Genomic DNA, 20642 nt, shown 5'->3' with positions numbered 1-20642 from the left:
TATTAAGGCCACCAAATTCATGCCTGGGCTGGGCTGGCCTGGGCTGTGGGGGGCCATAGCTCCTGGGGAGGAGGAGAGGCCCTAAGAGTCTGACCTACTGGGCACACTGCAGAAGACTCTCTGATCATGGTTCCTGTTCCCCCAGTGACATTATGCCCCTTATCCGACTCCACTAGTGCTGGGAATAGGTGAAAAACCACGGAAGCACTTCAAAGATAAGAGAGACATCACCCTATCTTGCTAGGGAGATGGCCCTGGGCCCCTCTATTTTTGCCATAGTCTAGGAGGCTCAATAGAAGACTCAGTCATGGGTCCCAACTTGCAGTTGGGCCCTGGAGCCGGGCCTCCTATCCCTCCAAAATACTGAGGCCTGACAGGACCTGAAGTCTTGTTTCCCCTCCTGAGCTATCGCCCACAGACTGAGAGGCATCATCAGAGTACCCACTTGGTGCTGGCCTGGCAGGGTGTGCAAACGAGACCCCCACTGCCCCATCTCTCATCAAGCGCTGCTCTTCCTGGGGCAGCCAAGTGCCTCTCCTCCCAGGCATCATTACCACCCATTCTCTGAAGACCCCTCGGCCCAGACTTCTCCCTGGCTCTCAGTCCCCCTTCTGCCTCTGTCTTGACTCTTATTTCCTGCTTCAGCAATTTTACCCTCTCTCTATCTTCCTCTTGCAGATTTTTCCTCTAAGTCTGGTACTTCCCCTGGTTGCTGGGTCTCTGTTTCACGATTTCCCAAACAGGTTTAGAGCTGGAAAGAGACTTAGACAAAAAGACTAGTTGAACATTCCCCAAATGGTGTCTATGAAAGGGTAACCCCAGGAGATTCTCTATGATCTCATGGTCTTCAAGGTCAAATTAGAGGAATTCTGCCTCCTTGGCCTCCACAAAGCTGTATACTGCCTGCCTCATGAAAGCACCGAGAAATCCTTGCCGGTCTGCAATTATTATGTACCTACTATATGTTCTATGATTCTCCAAAACTTGGTTATTTCTTTCTTTCTTTCGCAGCTAACAGCTATACTTCTAATGTTCTGAAGAGCATGCTTTGGAAAAGCGCTGATTAGTTAATTCCTTCCCTTTACACGTGAGATTAATTTGTTAATCTCTGCCCCCCAAGCCTGTAACTCTAGAGGCCCAGACCTCCCAGATTTCAGTCATGTCTTTGTTTCCTATGGTTTTCATCAGAGTAGAACCTGCCACCTCAGGGACAGTGCTGCCAAGCTACCAGTCTGCCAACACTTAGAATTGATTCTGTCTCCTACACCCATCCTCCCACACCCAGCCTGCATTCCCAACCTAATTTCCAGCCCCTCCTGTGTTTGGCATGGTCCTTTGAGGGCATAGCCAAGATTCATCCCAAGCCTGTGGTTGTCCTGCAATTCAACAGAGAAATTTCTCAGAAAAGTTGGGGGAAGGGAAGGGTCAGAATAAGGGAGAAAAACATCCTTTTTGTTTTCTCAAATGGTGTCTTGCTTCCCTTTCATTTAGCTAAGCTGAGGTCAAGTCTTAGATACCCCTAAAATTGGAAAGGGGAGCACATAGAGGCCACTAGGAGCCTGAATTGTCTCTCACCAGGCTGCCCTCTAGGCCTGGAGGGGCTCATATACCTCTCCCAGTCAGCAAACTGAGGCTTCTCTGGCCAGCCACATCATATTCTCAGTGGTAGGAGAAAGTTGCCCAGAAATAGTCCACTTTCCATCTGGATTAAGGGCCCACCCCAGCCTCACCCAGGTCCCGGGCTGCAGAGGATTCCATGAGGAGAAAGTTTAACACACACCGAGAACAAATCCCCAGGGTTTTCCAAGACTACAAACTTGGAGAGAAAGGACTGGGCAGGGCTGGATTTGAACACAATATCTGATAAGGAACTTGGGTATTGTTGGGACCCCACCCTGGCTCCTCTTCCGGACTTACCCACCCCTCTGGTATATGGAGTGGGGTGAGGCAAGGCAGCTCTGGTCCTGTGCCCACTTCCCACTGCCCAGCCCACACCTACATTTGTTATGCTGGGTCCCTCTCCCTTAGGGGTGGTATTCTAATGAAGCCTTTCACTTTCCCTGCTGGAGTTTCATTAAGGAAATTTCAGTTCCTCAATGTAGTTAAAAAAAATTTTTTTTGTTCTCCACTTGGGATAGGAACTGTCGTAGTCTCCCGGGGAAGCTTGTAAGAGATGTGGAGCTCTCCTCTCCTCTGATCAGGCCTCCAGATAATAGTATGCTGATGTGGAGATTCAAGTGACCAATATTGAACTTTATCCCATGGAGGAAGATGCCCAGAGTGTAGCCTTCTTTTTTGGTTCTAAGGATTGAATCCAGGGGCGCTTAACCACTGAGCCACATCCTCAGCCCTTTTTATGTTTTATTTTGAGACGGGGTCTCACTAAGTTGCTGAGGCTGGCTTTGAACACATGATCCTCCTGTCTCAGCCTCCATTCCACCGGGATTACAGGTGTGTGCCCTGCAAAGTGTATCCTAATACAACCAATGGTGCTTATTTCACTGCCATGAATATTTCACTTCCACTAGGCAAAGAGGGACAATCAGGGCAGGCAGATTGCTGAGGGCTTATTGATAGGACACCAGAGTGAATGGACAGGGGGCTAGAGCAGACTGACATCAAATGGAGGGACACTTGAAGCCCAGAATGGCCTGTTGGGAGGGCAAGGCAGGCTCTGCTCTCACAGATAAAGGTATAGAAGAATGACGTGTCAAACCAGCAGCTTGCTTTATGGACATGATCTCACCCACCAGCCCCAGCTGATAAAAATCTGGAGCTGTTTCCTGTAGTCCAAGGGTCTCAGACAATGGTGTGAACGGCTAGACCTACTGGAAAGCACATTGTTCAGGGAAGAAAAAACAACACCCCAGCACAAAGCCAGGGCAGGATCTGTCTAAATGTAAGGGCCTGTTTACAAATCCATGGTTTTCAAGGGTTGGAACACAATGGGGAATTGTTGTGGAGAGGTTGGTGTCCCCTTCAGTATGCTCCTGTCTGGCTTTGATGGCTCAGACAGGTCTCAGATGCTCTGAGAGGGATGGACACTGATGGCTGCAGATGCCTTCCTGTTTATCATGAGCATGCAGAGCAGGGTCAAGGAGCCAGTTACACCAAAGACAAGTGGGGGGCTCCTGGGCCTCACCCCTTCTATCCGGGCCTCATGCTGGCTCATTGCTCAGGGCCCCAGAATTAGAGGGGGTTTGCTAGGAAGATTAAAGGGCAAGGGTATTAGGACTGGGGACGTGGCTCAGCAATAGTGGGTAATGCACTTGCCTATGAAGGGTTCAATCCCCATCAACAACAACAAACGAAAGGACAAGTTTTTTTTTTTTTTTTTTTTTTTTTTTTGTGATGAGTATGATATTTGTGTGTATGTGTGTGTTTGTAAACATCAACTCTTTATTTTATGGCCTCCAATTGCATGTTGTTTTTTGAAAAACATGTACAAGGCTTGAAACCTTTGAAAAATAGTTAGATCCTTTGGAATGGGGCTCGCTTGCTTGGTCACAAGGCAACCTTCTCACATCTGGGGCCCTATGATGCTGTGATTCACTTCCAGCCTGCCTGGGAGCATACAGGGAACTGACGTGCCCCTGGGGTCAGGGCCAGTGGAGGCACTCTTTTTCATAGCAACCTGTTGTTCTGCCCACGGGGATTGGGCTTTTGAACCCCTACCCAGATGTCCTGGTGTGAGTGAGCATGTGTTTCCGTGTGCATGTGCTTTTGTGTATGTGTGTGTGACTGTGGTAAGAGGGTAGGGCAGAAGAGGAATAGAAACATATTTCCCTTGAGACTGGCAGTCACCATTTTTAGTGTGGGAGGGCCACTGGGGTTAGGAAGTCTACTTTGGGTCTGGAGAAACAATAAGGGCAGTCTTATTTGAGGATTTGACCTGTGGTGGAAGTATCATTAGTAGCCTTTTTTTTTTTTTTCTTTTCCCTGCTACTGAAGATTGAACTCAGAGGCACTCTACTACTGAGCTACATCCTCATCCCCTCCACTTTTTTAATTGACAGATCTCTATTTTTTATTTGTATGCGGTGTTGAGAATTGAACCCAATGCCTCACATATTTGAGGCAAGCGCTTTACCACTGAGTCACAACCCCAGCCCACTCATTCCTTTTTATTTTTTACTTTATAACAGGGTCTCACTAAGTTGCTGAGGCTGTGATCCTTTTGCCTCATCAGTAGTACATTTATACTAATATCTAAACCCAACAGAAGTATAGTTTACAAAAAAACTCAAAAAAAAAAAAAAAAAAAAAAAAAAAGAGGAGCAATAAGTGCCATGCAATTCCAAAAACAGAAGCAAACTTTTCATAAGGCTTTTATCTTTTTAGGTCTAAAGGGTTAGAATCTTCTTGGTCAACATGTTAACAGTGCCCTCTGGTGTTTGGCAGCAGAACAACAGGCATATGAGTACAGGGTATGAGTACTTCCATTAGATTAGCAGTCTTGAAACTGCCTTTGAATGTAAGATTTTGGGCCTGGCACCACTAGGGGAAGAAAGGCTAATAAGACAGACAGGTCTCTGCTTGTAAGAGGCTTCCCATCTAACAGGACAGACAGATCCACAATTGTAGGGCTATACAGGAGGTTTAAGTAGAGGCCAGAGAGCATGCAGGGTTGAAGATGTGGCCCTATGCTGCCTTCAACAGGCTGAGGATAGAAGTTAGAGCTCTCCAGGCTAAGAATCCGAGGCCCAGGGCCCAGAATTACAGAGTGGCCAGGGCAGAATGCCCATGATGGGGTTATCCTTAGAAATACATCTGTGCAGGGTCCTATTTGTAGAAGACCGCAGATGCCAATCTGAGCAGGGCCAAAAAGCTACCACATGTTTTATGGCAAAAAAGCTACTACAGATTTTATGGCAAATGGCAGTAATAGGTTCACAGCAAAAGAAAGAAAGGCAGTGTTAATTTCAGGAAAAAAGCAAAACACTGTACAGAAGAGCAAACAAAGGTAATCATGATGTACTGTCTGGCTCAGTAGTAAACAATATTTACATAGTCATAATAATGTAAACACTAAAAATTAATTTAACAAAAATTGTAATGCAACTATTTTAAGATGGGGAGAGTAAAAATGGGAAGATTCTAGGGGCTGGGGTTGGGGCTCAGTGGTAGAGCACTTGCCTAGCATGTGAGACACTGGGTTTGATTCTTAGCACCACCTATAAGTAAAGAAAATAAAAGTCCATTGACAACTGAAAAAAAATACACATATATACACATACATATGTTCATATGTATATACATAAATAAAATGAGAAGATTCTAAAGGTGATACACCTTTATGTAACTTAACAGAAAGTTAATAATGCCTAAAATTAATAAATCAAGAAATAGCTAAAAAAAGAGGAAAATATTGCCTTTGGGGAATAGGACTGAAAATAGAGAAGGGTAAATTGAGAATGTTTTTCATTATAATCCTTCAGTGCTATTAAGACTATTTTTTTCTGGGTCCTGGGGATTGCATCCAGGGCCTCACACATGTTAAGCATATGTCCTACCATTGAGCTACACCCCTAGCCATTTAGACTTTTTCAAGTTTATACTATATTGCCTACATACGTTGATAATAGCCAAAAGATAATAATACATTGTTATGGTTTGGATTTGAGGTGTCTCCCAAAAGTTCATGTGTGAGACAATGCAAGAAGGTTCAGAAGAGAAAAATACATGATTGGGTTATGACAGCCTTCACCTGATCAGTGAATTAATCAATTGATGGGATTAACTGAGTGGTGACTGAAGGCAGGTGAGGTGTGGCTGGAGGAGGTGGGTAATTGGGGGTGTACCTTTGGGTTATATATTTTGTATCTGGAGAGTCTCTCTCTGCTTCTGATCTTCATGTGAGCCAATTCTTCCACCACATCTTGCACCATGTTGTTCTGCCTCACCTCAAGCCCAAGGGAATGGAGCCTGCTGTCTATGAACTGAGACCCCTGAAACTGTGAGCCAGCCCCCAAGTATATTGTTCCTCCTCTATAATTGTGCTGGTCAAGTCTTCTAATCACAGCAGCGGAAAAAGCTGACTAAAACATATCTTCCATCCTATTCCAAGTGAATCTGGTCAAATCTGAAGGCAATCACTGTCTACACACACCTTGGATGTAAGTCTGCAGGGCTCAGCAGCATTTGTAATGAGAATACTCCACCATCAGTGACAATGACTCAGTGAAACCCTGAGAATTCGGTATCTGGCAATGGTTCTGAGTTTTCCCCGAATCATCCAAATCCCATGAAATTATAAAAACATACAAATGTAAGATGGGCTCTATTTAGTTTCTCCCTAGGCCTTTTGCCAGATTCCCATCCTAGCTGCCTTGCCTAATGTGAATGTCCTGGCATGCAAATTTGTAGTTACAGTTGGGATTTTAAAGCTCAAACCACCAGGCACCAAGAGTTTATTGAGTGGTTCACACATGCTGTAGAGAACACACTGGCCAGTAATGAGTACTGTCTCTGGCCTCACTGGGCACAGGAGTCCCTAGCATGTTTTCTGAGTCTGGGGTCCCAAGCCTTGCATAAGGACCTATTCAGTCCAGTGTGAACTCATATTGGCTGACCTTTCTGATGAGAACCTGTGTATTTATTTGCCTGTTATGGTTTAGATGTGGTATCCCTCAAAAGCTGTGAGGCAATACAAGAAGGTTTAGAGGAGAAATGATTGGGTGATGAGAGCCTTAACCCAATCAGTGAATTAATCCCCTGTTGGGGATTAATGGAGTAGTAACTGAAGGTGGGTAGGGTGTAGCTGGAGGAGGTGGGCTTTGGAGGTATGTTTTTGGGGTATGTATTTTGTATCTGATAAGTGGAGTTTCTGCTTTCTGATCATCATGGAAGTGGCTTCCCTCCATCATATTCTGCCTCACTTCTGGTGGAGGAATACAGCCAACTGTCTATGGACTCAGACCTCTGAAACCATGAGCCTCCGAATAAACTTTTCCTCCTCTACTGTTCTTCTTTTAGTCACAGAAGCAGAAATGTGACTAAAACACTTGCCCTAGGATGTCAAATTCCCTGCAAACTGATTCTTTCTCAAAGAAACATACCTAGGTTCTAAGGTAAAAGTTCTACATTAATTTACTAAATTTTATGGAGTAGAAGGGTGACTTTTCTTATTCCCTTACTTCCCCCCACGCCCTGCTCCAGATTCCTTAAAAATGCTGGAAAAATTCATGAGTGAATTTATAAGGATACTTCAATGGAGAGAAAAACCTTTATTTGCATAATAACAAACTTGAGTGAAGTAAGAAGAGGCATACGAAAACCATATAAAGGTGGAAGAATCTTGGTGGAAGAAGAGAAGAAAGAGAATTGGGGAAAAAAGAGCAGAGGCATTCTCATAGCCACAAATACGCTTGACTGTTGGCATCTGGACTCCGAGCGCTCCTTATGCTCCCTTGGGACTTCTTTCCTTGGCTCTAGTTTCACTGCTGGCCCCCTTTCCTTGGCTCACAGTCCCAAAGTTGCTCCCTCCCCCAAATTCAATGGAGGAGTGCTGCTTCGTACCCAATTGTGCTTGGCAGCAACTACTCAGAAGTTTTTACTTGGACTTTTTGCACCTCTTAGTGATTCTGACACCCTTGGACTGCCAGGAGTGGTTCTTCCTGCCACCAGAGGACTCTGGAATTTCTGCTAAGGAAGGTCCTGGCCAATCAGTCCAAGAAGGGCCTGGATTCTCTTCCAGGCTGGTGTCTCTGCAGAAATGCTCCTGAGGTTGGAAGGTGCTGCTGCAGCAGGGAATATCATTTGAGTTTTCAGGTCTGTAGTCTGTGGTGAAAGAAAGGAAGGGAAGGAAAATGCAACCCTTTGTTTCTCCCAGGTGCAGATAGGTCCTTAGGCCCCTTCCTAGCCACTTTCTTTCCAAATCCTTTTTTTTTTTTTTTTTTTGTACCAGGAATTGAACTCAGGAGCAATTAACCATTGAGCCACAACCCTAGCCCTTCTGTGTATTTTATTTAGAGACAGAGTCTTGCTGAGTTGCCTAGGGCCTCACTCAGTTGCTGAGGCTGGTTCTGAACTCATGATCCTTCTACCTCAGCCTCCCGAGCTGCTGGGATTACAGGCATGCGCCACAACACCTGGCCTCTCCTTCAAATCTTAAGGCTCCCAAAACCCCCTCTGGTGGCCTGCTTTCCTCCATCCCCAGGCACCACAAGTTCCCCAGCCCCAACCCAGTTCTTAGACCAGACCATCCCTCCAGCCCACCTATGGCTGAAGCAGAAGGTGAACACTCATCACACTCCCATTTCTTGCTGTTGGATCTAAGAGAGGAGCAGTCCCTATGGGTTCCGTGGGATCCACACGTAGCACACAGAATGAGGCGCCACTTCCTATGGGGAGAGCCAAGGGGGGATGTCGGGACAAACAGACATTAACTGCTTCTCTGGGGTATGTTTGCTATGGACCAGCCTTGGTTATGTTGAGGGCTTTCACTATCCATTTTACTCATCTCAGACCACGTGCTGATCCCAGGACCCTGTAGGCAGGCACAACCACTCATAAGGTGGATTTGGAAAGGAATTGGCTCTGAGTGTCTCTCTACTGGGCACAGGAAGAAGCAGACCATGCAGAGAGACTGGACCACTTGCACGTAAATGAGTCAGAGCTGGTCAAAATGGGGTTAGCAATTGCATTCACCTGAGGCCTGCAGATAAACGACAACTTCTTGTTCCTAATAACTGTGCCAAGATCTAAGATGACACTGACAAGAGCTCTTTCTAGTCAGGGCCTTTTCCCTACCCTTCGTCCTGAAAGTTGTCTCTGCCTTGTTCGTACAGACAGATGGGGGCATCACAATGCTGATAGCGCTGATACAACTCTGAGAAAGCCCCTGGCTCGAGTTCCCAGGCAGCATCTCTGCAGTGGGAGAAGAAATAGTGAATAAGGGACACAAAATCAGCTGGTGAAGCCTTTGTCCATCAAAGAGGAACTAAGGAGAAGCCCAAACTTCTCATTTCTTTTATCCCAGTGTGATTTTGAGGCACAGCAAAGGAGTCCAACAGGCTACCTGAACACCCTTCAACAAGTGAGTGGCCTGGCTGTGAGAGGGGGCTGACGCAGGGTGACTGGAACATGAGGGTTCCTTAGTTTTGCCCAGGAATTCAAGAACCAACCTCACAGGGACTCCTGATCCCCAAAATGCCCCCCCCTTTTTTTTCAGAAACATCTTCCCATCCATTTTTTCCTTGCCATTTCTTCTGATAACTGAAAAGCGCTCCTCCCACCTCTGGTATTCACTGTATGTCAGTGTCCAGCTGCTTTCATTTTCTGAACTATCCTCACATTCACCTAGTGTGATTTCTCTAGAAATCCAGGCAACCCATTCCCTGGCTCAATTCCTGCTTTACAGTTTTCTCTACCTGTCTGGTATATGAATTCCCATTCTTAGCATTTCTTGAGGAAACTCTTCTCGATTGTTACACTGAGGACATTTGAAGAAATGTTTTGCTGATGTGTGAGCATATTTCTATAAGAGAAACAGAAGGGCTTTGTGTTAGTAAAAACACTAACCACCTTCTTTTCCACTCTCACCCTCACCCAATGGGGGTATGGGAAAGGAGTTTGGGTGGGTTAGGATGAGGGCTGCAAATCCAGGTGCCAGGCCCGGGATCAAAATGCTTTCAGGAAAGTTCCCAGGCATGCGTGCCTCAGCTGTCATCTCTGCTTATAGATTTGGCATGCTGACTAGGTAGGGGATATATTTCCTTTTCTTTTATCCCAATGTGATTTTTGAGGTTCTTTGAATTGTTCTGGGATGACTCCATTTGCTCTAGCAATCCTGAGGATTTTGCTCAGTCTAAATCTTTTCATGAATGAGGTCCCATAGGCCAAGGATGACCAGAGACTGGGCTAAGTTTCTGCTCTCTGACTACTAACAACTTTGCACAGAGGCCTTCAGCATGGTGTACTGAAGCTAAGATGTGACTGAGCATTCCCAGGGTGTTCTGGTTCCATGTAGAGAACTAAGGCAACTATGGAAGGTTCCCCCAGGGCAGAGAAAGCCCCACCTGGATGCACTTGCGGTGGTAGATAGCTTGACTACAACACGGGCTCTGGATGTTCTCAGCAATGGCTTGGGATAAGTTTTCACAACACAAGACACAGCTTTCCTCTCCCACATTCCCCTGTTGGATGTTCTGTGTTGGCCGATGTTTTCCACAAAATGATCTGTGGCAGGGTAAATAGATTTGGTTTCTGGCTTGTCACTGATGCAGATTCCAGCCGCCTGGCCTAGGAGGACAATCAGTCATCCCGCCTGGTGCCTGGTGAATCTCCACACTCACAGGGAGGAGGAGGAGCAGGGTGAAGAACAGCCACATGCCTTCTCATGGCTGCTTTCCCACTGAGCAAAGCTCCCGGGATTGTCTCCACAGCTTCTCATTCCTGAAATCCCCACTTACTTCAGAGCAGCTGTCTAAGAACCCCAGCTGTTTGTAATTTAAGGAGGGGATGAGAAGCAAGAAGAAACCCCTGTGAAATCTTCAAGTCAATACTCTGTTTCCCATTATTGAAAGGAGGAACAGATTCACTGGTGAATCAAAACAGGCCTATGAGAATCAGATTGTGATTTCATTAGTGCCTAAATAGCAAGTTGCAAAAGAGCAGCCTGACTTTTCCAATTCCTCACTCACTTGTACTCTCCAAAAAATTGTGAAAGGCAACCCCTTTCTTGGCCACAAGGCAGATGGAAGTTTCGGATGCAGTGATCCTTCTGGCAGTTGATAGCGGCTCCCTTTTTCTTGCACACAAAGCAGATCTGCAAATGAGATCCCAGACAGTGCTCAGTACCCCAAGACAACAGACACACTGTGGCACATCTGTGAATAGCCATTCCTTTCGTTAGTGGTTGTGAAAGGTCCAGGGCCCCTAAAGCTGAGTTTAGTTTCAAGGGGCACTTTTTTGTTTGTTTGTTTGTCTTCAGGATGCTTTCCCCTCTTTTCACATAGAATACTACATCCCAGAGGAAAATGGGGCTCAAGGACTAGGGCTGGGGAGAGAGGTGAGGTAGCTCAGTGGCAGAGCACTTCCTTAGCATGTACAAGGCCCTGGGTTTGATCCCTAGCACTGTGAAAACAAAAAGATCAGTTGGGAAATCCAAAAGTCCTTTGACTTCTGACCTAGCAATTAGGGAAAGAACAGAAACAGGGATTCTGAGAGAGGTCTGAGAAAAGGCCTACCATGAGGTCCCTATTGCAGGGGGTTCTAACCTTCCTAGAAGCCCGGGCTGCCTCCTTTTTGATGTCTTCAGGCAGGAATCCATGGAAACCTCTGTTGGACTGGCCCCTCTGAGGCAGCTTGCTAGATAGAATCTGGGGAAGCAGCAAAACAACATTGACAATGAATAACATAGTGCAATGGAGCGAGAATGCCAGGGTAAAAGAGCTAAGGAATAGAACTTGTTGGATTATATATGTATTTATAGTGCAATGTATTTAATGAGATCTTAGGTAGCATTATGTTTGGGTACTCTGAGCACTTTTCAAATATTAACCCATCGGGTACCCTAAAATCCCTCTTTTCTATAAGGAATAAGTGACTTGTTCAAAGCCCTAGCAGTCTAGAACCTGTACTCTTTGTATCTTTATGCTACACTGCTTTTCATCTTTCCTATTTTGTGCTGAGGACTTTGGAGAAACACTCCCATTTTATGTTCACCATAGTTTCTGTGACCCTTATCTTACAGAGGAGGTCAATGTGGTGCAGTGTAGTGATCAGGCTGGAGTCACATGGTAAGGAGGAACAGAGATGTCATTTACACCTGGGCCCACACTCTTACCTCTCCTGCTGTATTGTACCTTCAGTACAGAATAAATACCCTTCTTAGAGTATTACAAGAAGATAAACAGGATTTAAAAATTTTGTTGTCTACAGTCATTCTGTATTATAGGGGAAAGGAAAGGAATTGTATTTTCTTTTACAAACACCCTTCAAAGGGCCATTTGTTTCTGAAAAACTTCTAAAGCAGTGTCTGGAATAGGAAATCAAAGCAAAAGAAGCTAAACTGTTCTATTACATGCATTGGGAGAATGTCAGCACCTCAACTCCACACCAAGAATCTACCAAAAGTATTGGGGAGGGGGCTGGACTTCAAGTATTTAGGAAATGTGTAATGGGAGTTCAGGTTATCTTATTTCTGCATTATAGAAAAGTTTACCCTGCCATGTTAGATGACTCTAGGTCACTTGATTTCAGCTGCATGTTCCCAATTATGCTTAAAACATATATGATATTATATATTATGAGTATTATTATTTCAGGGTTTTAAAATAATAAGAGAGATTTCTGTTTTATTTATAAAGTATTCACATTTTATACAATCATCATGTTATTGCTATAAACAGAAAAATCAATAAATATCATAATCTAAACGTCCTTTAATAACAGGGGTTTGTTTTATTACATTTTGGCACACCCATACCATGAAACACCAAAGAGCTATAAAGAAAAAACATGTGTTCTATATGTTCTAAGGAATAGAACTTGTTGGATTATATATGTATTTATAGGGCAATTTATTTAATGACATCTTAGGTAGCATTATGTGTTGAGATTAAAAAAAAGATACAAGTTAAAATGTATATATTTGTAATGCACAAAACTTAACCAAGCCCTGATACCTGGGCAGGACTTACAAGAAAGGAAAATAAGATCTATCTTTCTCATGAGCATAAATGTAAAAATCACACAAAATATTAGCAAATTGAGTTCAGCACTATATAAAGACTATATCATGATCAAGTAGAGTTTAGACCAGCAATGCAAAATTAGTTCAACATTAAATGTTAAAGAATCCAGTTGATGTAATAAACCACATTAACAAATGAGAAAAAAATCAAGATCATCTTAACAGATGTGGAAAAAGCATTTGACAAAATTCAATACATATTCATGATATTCTCTGAAAACAAGGAATAAAAGGGAACTTCAAGTTGATAAAAACCACCTATGAAAAACCTACAGTGAACATATTTTAATAATGAAAAACTAGATGCTATTCCATAATGTTGAGAACAAGACATGGAAAACCATTCACAGCATCTCTATTGAACATCAGGTTGAAGGTCCTAGCCAGTATAATAAGAAGAATAAATAAAAGACAAAGATTGAAAAGAAGATACAGAACTGTCTTTATTCACAAAACATGACTATGTACACAGTAAATTCTAAGGCATTTTACAACAAAATAAGGAAAAATAATTACTGAACTAAGTGAATTTAACAAGATTTCAGGATACAAAATCAACATATAAAAATAGACTGCATTTCTATATTCAGCCACAAACTTTAAATGAAATTTTAAAATGTCACTTACAATAGCATAACCACAAAATATTTTGGAATACATTTAACAAAAGATGTGTAAGACTTTTTCACTACAACTATAAAATGTTGGGGATGTAGCTCATTGGTAGAATGTTTGCCTACATTGTGCAAGCCTTGGGTTTAATCCCAGCCATTGGGTGGGAAAAAAGTCTAAAAAATAAAGAACTATAAAACTTTGCCGATATAAAAATTTAAAAGACCCAAATAAATGGAGAAATATACTATGTCCATGGAAGAATTTGTTAATTCTCCCCAAAATAATCAAAGTTTGAAGTAACCCTAATTACAATCCCAGAAGTTTCTTGGAAAAGAAAAACTAATAAGCTTAATAAAAATTTCATAAAGAAAAGGAAAGGACCTGATAACCAAAACAATATTGGAAAAGACTACAACATTTATAATACTTACTTTCAAGACAAAGCAATAATAATTAAGACAGTGGGGTTGGGTTTAAGTATAGACACACATAGATCAAATGACATAAACATCCAAATTCACAATTGACTTTTATAAAGTCACCTAGGTAATTCAATGGGTAGGCAAAGATTTCTTAGGACACACAAAAAGTACTAATCACAGAAGAAAAAAGTAATAAAGAAGAATTCATCAAAATTAAAAACTTGTTCTTCAAAACATGCCATTAAGAAAATGAAAAGGCAAGCCACAGAAGAAAATACAATACAGATATCTGAAAAACAATTTGTATCCAGAATAGATAAACAATTCTTACAACTCAATTATAGGACCAAACAACTGAATTTTAAAAATGGATAAAAATATTGGTACAGATTCTTCACAGAAAATATGAGAATGATCAAGAAGCTCAACATCTTTAGTTATCAGAGAAGTGCAAATTAAAACCATAATGAGATAGCAATATATATCCAGTAGAATGGTTAAAATGAAAAAGACTGACAATACCAAGTTTTGGCAAGACATCATGCAACTGGAACTCTCATAAATTGCTTGTGGGAGTGTAAACTGGTACAATCACTTTGGAAAATGACTTGGCAACTTCACATGAAGTTAAACATCTATTTAGCATACAACCGGTAATTCCACTCCTAGACATCTGCCTAAGAGAAGTGAAAACACATGTTCACAAAAAAAGTTGGACATGAATGTTCATAGCAGCTTTATTCACAATAGTTCCCAAATGGAAACAATTCAAATGTACACTAGCAGGTGTATACTATAACACATTTATATGACAGAATACTACTAGGCAACAACATGGATGGATCTCCAAAACATTGTGTTAGGAAAAAAAGCCATATATAAAAAAGTATAAACATCATGGTTCAAATTATATGAAGCCTGCGCTGGGGTTGTAGCTCAGTGGAGTGTTCACCTTGCATGTGGAGGGCTCTGGGTTCGATTCTGAGCACCACATAAAAATAAAATAAAGGCATTGTGTCCATCTACAACTAAGAAGTATTAAAAACATTTATATAAAGTCAGATTATGCAGAAATAATCTATAGATCACAACTGTGATTATCTCTGGTGGAACTATCTAGAAAAGGTCAGGATGATGGAAATGCTGTTTGATTAGGGTGGTGGTTATACAAGACATACTTTTGTCAATATTCACCAAATTGTGCACTTAAAATTGGTTGCATTTTATAGTATGCAAATTTTACCTAACAAAAAAGAATACTGGGAAAAAAAATAACTTGAAGGATATCCCAAAGTAATGGAAGTATTTGTCTTTGGGAAGGGCAAGAAAGATTGAGGATATCGTTTTGGGAAGAAGCTTTTAACTGTACATACTTTACAGTGTCAGGATTTTATACCAGGTACATATATTTTTTGGATTAAAAAAAAAAGCCTATTAAGGAAAACAAACAATACTATAAATTTGAGACTGGATGCCAAAATAGTCTGTGTGGGAAATGCCATGACATTCAAAGTAAAGGAGGCTTGTACTCACAAGACAGAAATAATGCACGCTGAGATTGTCTTTCTGAAGGAATTCTCCTAACTTTTCGGGATCCCCAGGTTCTCGAAAGCATAGCCGGCAAACTAGAAGAGTGAATGTTAAGAATTAACTATACAGGCTCAAGTTTATCCACAAGAATGGTAGAGAAGTGGGAGCTAACCATATAAGTACAGGAAGGAATACAGATGCTCTTTGACTTATGAAGGGCTTATGTACAGACAAACCCTTCATAAGGTGAAAATATCATTGATCAAAAATACATTTAATACATCTAACCTACCAAACATCTCAGCTTAACAACAAAGCATGCTGTAGAGTGTTGATGGTTGCCCATCATGGTGTGCGGCTGACAGTGGCTCACTGCCACTGTCCAGTGTTTAGTATCATACCATATATACCTAGCTTGAGAAAAGATCAAAATTCAAATTTTAAGTAGTTTCTATTGTGAATGCATATCAGTTTTGCACCACTGTGAAGTCAAAACATTGTAAGTGATACCATGTTAAGTCAGGAATCATCTGTTTTGGGAAGACAGACATTTTGGCAAGGAGGAAGGTTAGAATGAGGTCTTATTCAGTATCATTTAGGATTTGATATAATTTTGGTCACACTGAAAAAGTTGGCTCCAACTACTCCACAATTTTTGGTTTTAAGTGGCTTTACTTGTTTCTTCAACTTTGTACATGAAATTTACAGACCGTGAGTTATTCAGGCCCTTAGAGAATCTGGGAAGGAAGTAGGGTTGATAGTGAGAGAACCAAGTTTACTGCCTATACAGGTGGCCTTCTTTGCTGAGGTCTGCAGGCAGCAGCTGAACACAGCCTCATCTTTCTTACCAGGCCCTGAAGATGGCTTCCTCTGGGTTACCTTCCTAGTCCTGGCAGATTTCCTATACAAGAGAAAGAAGTGCAAGAGGCCCTTTGAGGATTGATAACCCTTATAACATTTCCCTTAAATGCCATTCATGTCTGATAAAGAACCAAAATATTTAAAGACTAAAATATCAACTTATGTTCGTAATTTTTTTTTTGTGTGTGTGGTGCTGGGGATTGAACCCAGGGCCTTGTACATGCGAGGCAAGCACTCTACCAATTGAGCTATCTCCCCAGCCCCTTATTTTGATAATTCTTAAAAGCATAAAATACCCACTAAATTATCTGAGGGTGATAAAACCCCTTTTACTCTTTTATTGTTTACTGTGCCGATACTAAACTGAATTGTAAGGGTATCACCTTCACCAAGCACACTAAAGTGATATCAAAGTTAACTAAACATTACCCATTGCTAGATACTAACCTTGCCCTTTACTACAGAACAGAACATTCTAAAAAGTGGGTTTGAATTGGGGTTCAAGTGCTCAGTGTTACAGCACTTGCTAGCATGTGCAAGACCTTAGGGTCTGATCCCCAGCATGGGTGGGTGGGGAAGGTAGCTGCTATTATTTTGCACATCTTACAGATGAGGCATAAAGAAATGATTCGTCAGGCGCTAAAAACGTACATTGGAGAAAAGATAGCCTCTTCAACAAATGGTGCTGGGAAAACTGGAAATCCACATGTAACAAAATGAAATTAAACCTCTCTCTCTCACCATGCACAAAACTCAACTCAAAGTGGATCAAGGACCTAGGAATTAAACCAGAGACTTTGCACCTAATGGAAGAAAAAGTAGGCCCAAATCTCCATCATGTTGGATTAGGTCCCAACTTTCTTAATAAAACTCCTGTAGTGCAAGAATTAAAACCAAGAATCAATAAATGGGATGGATTCAAACTAAAAAGCTTCTTTTCAGCAAAAGAAATAATCAGTGAGGTGAATAGAGAGCCTACAGAATAGGAGCAAATCTTTACCACAAGCACATCAGAGCACTAATCTCTAGAATATACAAAGCACTCAAAAACTTAACACCAAAAACAAAAACAAATAACCCAATCAATAAATGGTCTAAGGAACTGGACAGACACTTCTTGGAAGAGGATATACAATCCATCAATAAACATATGAAAAAATATTCAACATCTCTAGCAATTAGAAAAATGCAAATCAAAACTACACTAAGATTTCATCTCACTCCAGTCAGAATGGCAGCTATCAAGAATACAAATAACAATAAATGTTGGCGAGGATGTGAACTCATACATTGCTGGTGGGACTGCAAATTAGTGCAGCCAATCTGGAAGCAGTATGGAGATTCCTTGGAAAACTTGGAATGAAATCACCATTTGACCCAACTATCCCAGTCCTCGGTTTATACCCAAAGGACTTAAAAACAGCATACTACAGGGACATAGCCATATCAATGTTTATAGCAGCACAATTCACAATAGCGAAATTATGAACCAACCTAGATGCCCTTCAGGAGATAAATGGATAGGGAAACTTTGGTATATACACAAAATGGAACATTACTCAGCATTAAAAGAGAATAAAATCATGGCATTTACAGGTAAATGGATGAAGCTGGAGAATATAATGCTAAGTGAAGCAAGCCAATCCCAAAAAACAAAAGGTCAAAAAGTTTTCTTTGATATGAGGATGCTAGCTCATAATGACGATTGGCGGGGAAGCATGGGAGGAATGGAGGAACTTTACATAGGGCAAAAGGGAGGGACGGGAAAAGGAGGGGGGCAAGGGGGTAATAATGATGGTGGAATGAATCAGACATCATTACCCTAAGTATAAGACACGAATAGTGTGAAATACTTTGTGTACAATCAATGTCTTGAAAAATTGTGCTCTATATGTGTAATATGAAATGAATTGCATTCTGCCATCATGTATAACAAATCAGAATGAATTTTAAAAAATGAAAAAAAAAAAAAAGAAATGATTTGTCTCAGGTAATATAGTAACAAGCGGTAGGGCCAGGACATTAATTTAGGTAGTAAAGTTCTAGAGCCAGAACTTTGCAACCAGGGAATGAATTAGGTAGAAGGGCAGCTTCCTGGAACATTGATATGTGCTTTCACATTGTCCAATCCTACTCCTTGGGACCAGGCCAGGCCAAAGGGAACAAAAAAGTGCAACTTTACAAGTCAATGGACAACTCGCCTATATTACCTACTCTACCTCAATCTTAGGCGTTCCTTCTTCTTTTCTTTTATAGTCTTCATTCGCTGCTGCCTCTCTCTCCTATCTTGAATTCTTCTATAGTATTATGAAGACAATACAGGCTCTTCCAGCTATAAATATAAATAGGGCTTGGTCAGCAATTTAATTCTACATTTGGTTATCAAGTTCCACAGGATCAAAGCAATAGTACATTTCACCTCTCAACCCATGTGATGGAATAAAAGGGATGTACCCAGTATCAACAATAATAATAGCTAATAATTATTAAAACTGTGTCAAGAATTGTTCTAGGTACTTTATATATGTTAACACACACACACACACACACACACATGCATTAGTTACTATTATTATGACCACTTTCAAGATGAGAAGACTAAGACATGAAGAAGTAATTATCTTGTCCAAGGTCAGAGTTAGTGAGAAATAGAGGTGGGATTTCAACCCAAATAGCCAGATTCCAGAGGCCAACATGTTGTACTGCTATCACATAGCAATGTAAGAACTTGGAATCATCGCTTAACCTAGAAAAGTGATTGTTTTCTTTGTGTCTACCAAATGCATGAGTAAAAAAGTCACCTTTTGCACCCAAGTGTGCAATTTGCCCAGTAAAAGCCAGGTGAGGTAGCTCTCTCCTAGAAAAAGGAGCATGTAAGATTTTTGGCTGCATAAAGGCAACAATTCCCTCAAAAAATAACACTGACAGTGACTCAGGAGTCTGAGGGAGAAGGATCGTGAGTTCAAAGTCAGTCTCAGCTATTTAGTGAGGCCCTAAGCAACTTGGTGAGACCCTGTCTCAAAATAAAATATGGACAAAGTGCTCAGGATGTGGCTCAGTGGATAAGCGCTCCTGGGTTCAACCCCTGGTACAAAACAAAACAAAAAACACTGAAAAATCAACCCCTTAACTCCTATTACTCCTTTTCACCAGGCTCAAATGGCCACTGAGGTTTGGCCTGTTCCTAACCTATGTCTAGATATGAGCAGTGTAAAATACCCTAAAGTGGATGACACCTTGCCACTCCTCTAGCCACCAATGTCAGCAGATTAGAAAGTTTCGAGGTTTTCATTGGTGGTGGGTAAATCCCTGAAAGTGAAGGGGGACAAAAAGAAATCAAATTCACCCCTGTGAAGGAAGGACTGTGTCTAGTCGGAGGATAATATTTCTTAGAAGTAGAGCAGGGTGAATTAGGTCACTCCAGAGACACACTCCAGTCACTCCAATAGGTCATTCCAGTACCCACGGCCTCGGATCAAGGCAGGGGATCATGAATCCCTCCGGGGACTTTCAACTATTCTGCATGAATACCACTCTAAGGCAGTAGCTGCTCAGAAGACCAAGGCTAGCCTGCCCGCCTTGTGCTTGCTCCATCTCCTCTTCTAACCCATGAGTTGCAGTTGCAAAAGCTGACATTTGTCGCCTTCTTACTCATCAAAAGCGCTTGGACAGGCTGGAAGAGGAGAGAAAAGGGCGCACGCGCTAAAATTTGCTGTTCCCATAAGGGACCCACTGTAGCTGACATGACTGAGCGGTTCTCAGTTGCTGGGGCTATCCCGATCATCTAGCAATAGAAATAAACCTTGAAACTTCAGTTGTTTGCATCGCTGGACCACGACGTTCCTTGGGTAGGATTCTGTGCACACCGGTAGTTACAAGACGCAACAATCTTCAAAATATTAGAGGAGGGGCGTGGCCAATGCGGGCTTCCACAAGCTGCTCAGTCCGTGATTTTCTAACCCGGCGGTTGCTCCCTCCAAACGCTTACCAAGTTGTTTCACTGTAAAAATGCTGGGCAAATGCTTGCTGAGAAAATGAAAAATAAATTAACGTGTTCGGCCCCGCCGCCGTCGCAAGATAAACACTGATTTATTTGGAAAATACGTGTCGGTGTGGCCACAACCGTCCCCGGAGGTAACTGCCGGAGAAGAGGCTCAAGGACCATCCCGCGGGTGCCAGACCAGGCTCATGTCGCGCCTGCCGGGCGGCTGATGCGGGGTCGGGCCGGAGGTGGGCTCCGCTGCTCGCTCCTCACGATAACTCACGGGCCGCTGCTCCCGGCCGGGGCTGCCCACCCAGCTATCGCTGAGGGCGCCGCTGTCCGGGAGCTTTATTCGTTGTCACAAGCCGTGATAGCTACCTCACGGGCGGCCGCCCCGCGCGGTGACTGCACCCCGCGAAGGAGGCGAACGTGCAAACAGGAGCTGGGTCACGCGGACTGTAGCCCACCAAGAAGGCCGTGACGCCGACCGTTGCCAGAGCGCGACCGCTAACGGCCGCGCGCTAACGGCCACGCG

The 20642-nt window shown here is 42.5% G+C and overlaps 1 protein-coding gene across 7 annotated transcripts; it reads right to left on the bottom strand.

Moving 5' to 3' along the window:
• Positions 1 to 7235: 7235 nt before the first annotated feature.
• Positions 7236 to 20632, bottom strand: Phf7 (PHD finger protein 7). 7 transcript variants are annotated; one of them, XM_076832114.1, is made up of 12 exons: positions 19928 to 20632; positions 19472 to 19798; positions 18345 to 18457; positions 16113 to 16165; positions 15268 to 15359; positions 11220 to 11321; positions 10644 to 10768; positions 10020 to 10179; positions 9372 to 9478; positions 8752 to 8868; positions 8218 to 8342; positions 7236 to 7779 (listed from the first exon to the last, which is right to left on the bottom strand). In XM_076832114.1, exons 3-12 carry the CDS (start codon positions 18386 to 18388, stop codon positions 7553 to 7555), a joined length of 1152 nt encoding a protein of 383 aa, XP_076688229.1. In that variant the 5' UTR covers positions 18389 to 18457; positions 19472 to 19798; positions 19928 to 20632; the 3' UTR covers positions 7236 to 7552. The 7 variants fall into 7 exon arrangements, with proteins under 7 accessions (XP_076688229.1, XP_076688313.1, XP_076688398.1 ...); XM_076832198.1 differs by having other exon boundaries at positions 19657 to 20632; XM_076832283.1 differs by having other exon boundaries at positions 19777 to 20632.
• Between the last annotated feature and the right edge of the window lie 10 nt (positions 20633 to 20642).

The sequence above is a fragment of the Callospermophilus lateralis genome, chromosome 1, assembly GCF_048772815.1.
Source record: "Callospermophilus lateralis isolate mCalLat2 chromosome 1, mCalLat2.hap1, whole genome shotgun sequence".
NCBI lineage: Eukaryota > Metazoa > Chordata > Mammalia > Rodentia > Sciuridae > Callospermophilus > Callospermophilus lateralis.
This window is presented reverse-complemented; position numbering and strand designations above follow the sequence as displayed.